This window comes from Otolemur garnettii, unplaced genomic scaffold (genome assembly GCF_000181295.1).
Source record: "Otolemur garnettii isolate 467f Iridium unplaced genomic scaffold, OtoGar3 scaffold00017, whole genome shotgun sequence".
Lineage (NCBI taxonomy): Eukaryota > Metazoa > Chordata > Mammalia > Primates > Galagidae > Otolemur > Otolemur garnettii.
In genome coordinates, this window is record NW_003852412.1 from 12,414,350 (window position 1) to 12,422,093 (window position 7,744).

General features: G+C 45.2%; 1 protein-coding gene across 2 annotated transcripts in view; it reads right to left on the bottom strand.

The window, feature by feature from the left end:
* Positions 1–1,502, bottom strand: part of AP3B1 (adaptor related protein complex 3 beta 1 subunit) — a 256,948-nt gene extending 255,446 nt beyond the window's left edge. For both annotated transcript variants that reach the window (XM_023510871.1, XM_003785933.2), the window contains exon 1: positions 1,199–1,502. In XM_023510871.1, coding sequence (XP_023366639.1) covers positions 1,199–1,326 — 128 coding nt within the window. In that variant the 5' untranslated portion in view covers positions 1,327–1,502. The remainder of the gene's footprint in view (positions 1–1,198) is intronic.
* Between the last annotated feature and the right edge of the window lie 6,242 nt (positions 1,503–7,744).

The window sequence follows — 7,744 nt, forward strand, 5'->3', positions numbered from 1 at the left end:
ACCTCCAACTCCTGAGCTCAAGCAAAGTCTCCTACCTCAGCCTCCTGAGTAGCTGGGACCACAGGCACCTGCCACAACACCCAGCTATTTTTTGGGTGCAGCTGTCACTGTTGTTTGGCCGGCCCAGGCTGGATACCAACCGGCCACCTTGGGTGTATGTGGCTGGCACCTTAGCCATTTGAGCCACAGGCGCCGAGCCGACTAGCACTTTCTAGACCCAATTCTGTTAGTAAAATTCAAGTTAAATTTTAAATGTACCCTTCTGACATCCACAAAGCTACCAGCATAGCTATTACACCTTAATCCAGGCATGAATCTAGTGACAGCCTATTATGTGAACATACTGCTTAGTACTGGAAGATTAAAAATAAGAAAAATATAAAAATGATAACAATAAAACATAGTTACCAGAATTCTGTAATCTTAACGCCCCTCACAAAATAAAAAAGTAAGTAAGTTGGGGAGACTTCTTCCTATTTCTTGGAGGTAATTAAAAAAACTCATACAAACTTTTGCAAAACTAAATGTACCTTGTTTAACGTTCGTTTTTAAAAATTCACATTATGATTTGTAAAAGTTTAGGATATGTTAATAGTAAGACTCTTTTTTATACATTCTCTACTCATAGGCTTATATTGGATTGGAGTTCAAAGGATATCCTCCAGGAACATTAATGCTGGTGTAAAACAGCTTGTTCATTCATAGAGCCTGAAACCACGCTCTACCTTTACACGCCAGGGTAGGGTCACGAAATAATTTCCCATAAGCAATGCTCACACTCTTTACTCTCAAACCCCGTAACACTCCGTTCACCCTAACAGGAGAACTTCTTAACGTTTTATCCCATATACATTAAATTAACCAAAAGTCTATACTCAAAATTCAGACTTTTGTGCCCTAGCTCAGATCAACTCAACCAGCGTCCTGGGGGTGGGACCTAAACTCCCCAAGTGGTTTTTTTCCATTAAAATTTGAAAACTACTAGAGACACCTACACGTGTACACACACCCCAACTCCCCCATAACTCTCACCACTCCCAACTGACCCAACCCCACCCACCCACGAGACACGTTACAGCCACGCTCCACCGCTGTCTCCGGTGACCCCGCTCCTCTCCGGGATCCCAAGCCTGTGCCCTCCCCTCCCGGAGCCCCAGCTCCTCAATCCCGTCCCCGCGCCCCAAACGTCTCTCCTCACTTCTTCAAATCGCTGCTAAAGAGGCCGAAGGCGCCGGAGGGGGAAATGGTTGAGGTCGCCTCCTGACCCAGCTCGGTCGCCTCCCCTCCTGCGGACTGCTCATTGTAAGCGAAACTGTTGCTGGACATTGCTGCGGCGCTGGCGGGTATGGGCTTGGTCCTGCCGGGGGTTCTCTCCAAAGGGTTCCAGTCCAGAGGACACGGAACAAAACTAGTTCTCGAGCGGAGGGGCGCGCGCAGGCGCTTCCGGGCTCGTCACGGCTCCCTAAGCCGACCTGGCGGTCCACCCCTTGCGCATGCCCAGTGCGCAGGCTGGCCGGAGCCCTCGCCGGCCACTCCGGGCCGCCTTGCGCCTGCCTCGGCCGGGTTTTGGAGGCGGCTGAGAGACCGAGACCCAGGCTGGGTGGAAGGGAGGCCGCGGGCTTGCCAACCGCTAGACTTGCAGCCCTTACGGAGTTTTATTGGAGGAAGATACCCATTGTATCCGTTTTGATCCCTCAGGAGATTACAGAGCCCCGACAGCTGTTTGCTGGACTTCTGCTATAAACCAATAGCTTTCAGATTTCTCCGGAAACGCCGTTTAACACGCCAGATCGACTTTCCTAAACCCTTCCGATCACTTTTCCTTTTCGTGCTTGCTTCCGCTCCTGTCCCGGGGCCGGCGTTGTCTTGGGTTCTGGTCGGGCCCCAGCACCTTTACCCTAGGGCGACCTCTCCCTAGGGTAGTTTAGAGAATCCGGAGAAGCGACCATTCCATCTTTGGGACGAAAATCCTGGGGCCAGGAGTTCCCATTTGCAGATGAGGGTGTGTCCTACCAGCGTTTAGCTACCAACAATGAAATAACGTAGAGCCACCTCCCGCGCCTGAGTAGCCTCCCGCTTCGTTCTCCAGCTGCCGCGTCACTCGCCAGTGTGCACTGGGCAACCCGGGCGGGACGCCTGCCCGGCCCCGGGGCACACCTCCCCGGGTGCCAGCACCTAAAAAGCCTTCCACGTGTCTCTTCCCCCATCCGGCCTTCTCTTGTGGATTTCAGCGCCTTCCTTCCCTTTCCCCGAAGTCGGGGTAAAACCCAGAGCCCGACAAGCGGGGACTGAAACTGCCTAGGGGCTCCTCCCAGGGTTGCCTGGGGAACCGCCGCCTCCGCTGGGGCCGTGGGGCGTATTCGGGGATCAGACTGTGACCCTTGACTTTTCAAAGATCCCACGTTGTTACTCTGGAAACACGACGGTGGTCGGTGTGGGAGACGAATGAACGTCTTCCAAGATTCATGAAGTTTGGCAGGTTTTAATTGCTCTGTTAGAATACCAAAGAATTACTCCTTGACACTTGTTACCAAGCCCAAAATCAGATTTTTCTATTTCGTGACAAGATATGTCTTGGTTCTGTACTACTGTCAAGTAATCTGTCTTTTTGAAAAAAACAAAGATAGTTTTCACTAGGGCGGTGCCTGTGGCTCAAAGAAGTAGGACACCGGCCCCATATGCCGGAGGTGGTAGGTTCAAACCCAGCCCTGGCCAAAAAACTGCCAAAAAAAAAAAAAAGATAGTTTTCAGTAACACTTAAAACCTTTATTGGTGGCACGTGCCAGTGACCATCAGGTGTCCGCACTAAGTTCAGCATCAGTATGGTGGCCTCCTCAGAACGTGGAGGGGTGAACCGGCCCATGTCAGAAATGGAGCAGGTCAAAACCTTTACTGATTTTTCTGTTTTCACTTTCTGTTCATCTAATCCCATAATAGGATTGCCGTGTATATTTTCAGACATTTTTTTCTAAGCATATAAAAACAACCTATACATGTGTATATTTCACTAACTACTAATTAAAACTCTACTACCATTTTGCATCTTACATTTTTTTCTTAATATACTATGGAAATCTTTCCATGTCTGTCTATCTCTCGCTCTCGCTCTCTCTCTCTATCTCTCTCTGTTTTTTTTTTTTTTTTTTTTTTTTTTTGCAGTTTTTGGCCAGAGCTGGGCTTGAACCCACTGGGCCTGCGCCCTACTCCTTTGAGCCACAGGCGCCACCCACATTATCTCTCTTTATATATAAATACATGTACCCAGACGGTTACTTCATTGTTTTAAACATCTACATAACATTTGGTTGCATATGTCACCTTTATTGAATCAATAACCTATTGGGACCCATAAAAACTGTTTCCAGTTTAGACTATTACAACTTTGCCAATGCATGTCTTTGCACATTGGCATCAGTACTTCCATAAATTAACATCTCAGTAGTCCAGTAGCTAGATCAAAAGAGATACACATTTAAAATTTTAATAGATGTTGCCAAATTTAATAGATATTGCCAGAATTTTTTTTTTTTTTTGAGGCAGAGTCTCACTTTGTCACCCAGATAGAGTTCTGTGGTGTTACAGCTCACAGCAACCTCTAACTCTTGGGCTTAGGTGATTCTTTTGCCTCAGCCTCCTGAGTAGCTGGGACTACAGGTCCACAATGCCCGGCTATTTCTTTGTTGCTGTTGCAGTTGTCATTGTTGTTTAGCAGGCCCACGGCCAAGTTAGAACCCACCTGCCTTGGTGTACGTGGCGGGCGCCCTACCCACTGAGCTATAGGCAGTGCCAGATATTGCCAGATTTAATAGATAATGCCAAATTTCTAACCTAAAAAGAGAGTACCAACTGTGTCTTCCACTATTTTCAACATAACCTTTTCCAGAACGTATATTACAAATCTCTTTAATATTAGTTTGTTAATCTAATTGCCACAATAATCATAATAAAATCCTCATTATTATTTAAAATTGCATCTTAGTTATTGTAAGTAGAGACATATTAAAATTTATTGTCCAGAGAAAAAATTTTTTTCTTTTGAGATAGAGCCTCACTATGTTGCCTTCAGTAGAGTGCTGTAGCGTCACCACTCACAGCAACCTCAAACTCTAGGACTTAAATGATTCTTTCCTTAGCCTCCCAAGTACCTGGGACTTCAGGCACCTGCCACAACGCCTAGCTTTGTGTGTGTATGTGTGTGCATGTGTGTGTGTGTGTCTGTGTTATTGTTGTTATTGTCATTTAGCAGGCCCTGGCTGGGTTCAAACCCACCAACCCCAGTGGCTGGCGCCCTAACCACTGAGCTACAGGTGCCATACCCAGAGAAAATTTTTGAGATTAAATTAGTGACACAAGTTATAATTTTGCTGGAGGAACATGTGAAAACCAAGACTTTACCAGGGAAACAGATAAATGATTACCTTAAATATGACAGAGTCAAAGTATACATTAAATGGTCATTTGAATTTTTCTCTTTTTTTTTTTTGAGACAGAGTCTCACTTTGTCATGCTCAGTAGAGTGTTGTGGCGTCACAGCTCACAGCAACCTCCAACTCTTGGGCTTAAGCAATTCTCTTGCCTCAGCCTCCCAAGTAGCTGGGACTACAGGTACCCGCCACAACACCTGGCTATTTTGGTTGTAGTTGTCATTGTTTGGCGGGCCCAGGCTGGATTCAAACCTGCCAGCTCCTGTGTACGTGGCTGGTGCCCTAAATGCTGAACTACAGGTGCTGAGCCAAAAGTAAGAATTTAATAATAATAATGGACTTAGCCTACCAATCTTAAATGTATTATAAAGTTATTATAACTTAAAAATTTGGTATTGACCCAAGAGTAAATTAATTGATTGGTAGTATAGAACAGAATCAGATTCAGCTACATGTGGGCATTGTTAACACCTCAGATGAATTAAGAAATAATGTGTTATTCAATAACTGATACTGGAGGTTCGGCACTCGTAGCACAGTGGTTATGGCGTCAGCCACACACATCGAGGCTGGCAGGTTCGAACCCAGCCCGGCCCAGCTAAACAACAATGACAACTGCAACAAAAAATAGCCAGGCATTGTGGTGGGCACCTGGAGTCCCAGCTACTTGGAAGGCTGAGGTAAGAGAATCACTTAAGTTCAAGAGTTTGAGGTTGCTGTGAGCTGGGACATCACAGCACTCTACCGAAGACAATATAGTGAGACTGTCTCAAAAAATAATAATAAATAAGATAAGTGATACTGGAACAATTAGTTAACTATGCAGTAAAAAATAAAGTTAAGTCTTTGTATTAGTTTCCTATGACTGTAAATTACCACAAACTTAGTTGTTAAAAGAACATAAATTTATTCTCTTACAGTTCTGGACTCCAAAATTTCACAACTGAGATACACAATCTAAGGGACGGACAGGGCCAGGCCCTCCAAAGGCTCTACAGGAAGAACCTTTCCTGTCCAGCTTTTATGGCTAAATTCCTTGCATGCCTTGGATGATGCTCCCTTCCTCCCTCTTCAGGCCACCAGCTGTAACATCTTCAAATCTCTCCCCTGTCTTCATGTGGCCTCTTACTCTTCTATATGAACTCTCTCTGCTGCCTTCTCCTAAGGACACTTCTGATGACATTTAAGACCCACCCAGACAATCAGGGTATCTCCCTATCCCAAAATCTTTAACCTGATCACATCTACAAAGTCACTTCTGCCATATAAAGTCACACATTTTCCAGGAATTAGGATTTGGACATATTTGGAACTATTGTTCAGCTTACCAAAATCTCTAATTTACACAATGTGAAAAATAAAAATTACAGATTGATTAAAAATAAGCTACAGGATGGCTTGGCGTCTGTAGCTCAAGTGGCTAAGGCACCAGCCACATACACCAGAGCTGGCCAGTTTGAACCCAGCCCGGGCCTGCCAAACAACAATGACAACTACAACCAAAAAATAGCTGAGTGCTGTGGTGGGCACCTGTAGTCCCAGCAACTTGGGAGGCTGAGGCAAGAGAATCGCCTAAACCCAGAAGTTGGAGGTTGCTGTGAGCTGTGATGCCACAACACTCTACCCAGGGCAACAGCTTGAGGCTCTGTCTCAAAGTAATAATAATAATAAGCTACAGGCCTGGTGCTGTGGCCTATGCCTGTAATCCTAGCACTCCAGGAGGCCTAAGAGGTGGACAGCCTGAGCAAGAGTGAGATCCTGTCTCTACTAAAAAAATAGAAAAACTAGTGGGCCATGGTGGCACATGCTCTAGTCCCAGCTACATGGGAGGCTGAGGAGGGAGGCTGTCTTGAGCCCAGGAATTTGAGGTTGCTGTGAACTATGGAGACATCATGGCATACTACCCAGGGTGACAGATTGCGACTCCATCTCAAAAAAAAAAGAAAAAAAATCTAGGGAAGAAACAATAAACAAATGTTTCTGAAACAATAAAGTTGGTGGCCAGCATAGTAGCTCACTCCTATAAACCCAGCACTTTGGGAGGCTGAAGCCATTCCACTTCAGGACAGGTTAAGACCAGCCTAGGTGACATAGTGAGCTTCTGTCTCTACACAATATTTTGTAACAATTAGCTGGGCATAGTGGTATGTGCCTATAGTCCTAGATACTTGGAGGCTGAAGTGAGAGGATAACTTGAGCCCAGGAGTTTGAGGCTACAGTGAGCTGTGATCACACGAGTGCCCTCCAGCTTCGGCAACAGAGCAAGACACTGTCTCTTAAAAAAATGTTTTTTTATTAGTCAGGTAGTGTGGTGTGTGCCCATAGTCCCACCTATCCAAGAGGCATGGCAGGAAGATTCCTTGAGCCTAGGTGTTTGAGGCCGTAGTGAGCTATGATGATGCCACTGCACTCCAGCCTGGGCAATAGAGCAAGTGTTTTATAAATAATAAATAAATAAATAAATCCTGTGTTTTATAAATAAATAACTAAATTCTACATAAATACCTAGTTTTAGTGGCTTTATAATTAGAGAATTAGTCTTCTGATGTTTTTCAAAGAATTTACAGGGTCAACAAAGACATGAGTTTCAGATTTCACAAATATTTTCTACGTATTTGAATTTATAATAGGGAATAAAATTATTCCTATTTTTAAATATTTAAATTAGAATGTGAAGAAAAGTCCAGGCACTATTTCTCATGCCTATTGTCTCAGCACTTTGGAAAGCCAAGGCAAGAGGATCACCTGAGGCCAGGAGTTCAAGACCAACCTGGGCTACACAGATTCCATCTCTACAAAAAAAAAGAAAGAAAGAAAAAAAAAAAATAGCTGTGCACTATGGCTCATGCACTAGTATTCTGGGAGGCCAGTGTGGGTAAACTGCCTGAACTCAGGAGTTGAAGACTGCTATCTGCTAAAGAAAAACTAGCCAGGCGTCATGGCAGCACATGCCTGTAGTCCAGTGCTTGGTTGAGGCAAGAGGATCTCTTGGCCCAAGAGTTTAACTTCCTGTGAGCTATGATGATGCCATGGTACCCTACCCAGTGAGATGAAGTGAAACAGTCTAAAAAAACAAAATACCCAGACATGGCGACATGCACCTGTCTCTGCCACTTGGCAGCTAAGGCTGAAGGGTCATTTGAGCCAGTGAAGACAAGGTACAGCTATGTTAGCACCACTGGCCATTGCACTCCAGCCTGGGCAATGGAGTGAGAACTTCTCTCAAAAAATAAAAAATAGGCTCGGCACCTATAGCTCAACCGGCTAAGGCGCCAGCCACGTACACCTAAGGTGGCGGGTTCGAATCCCCAGCCCGGACC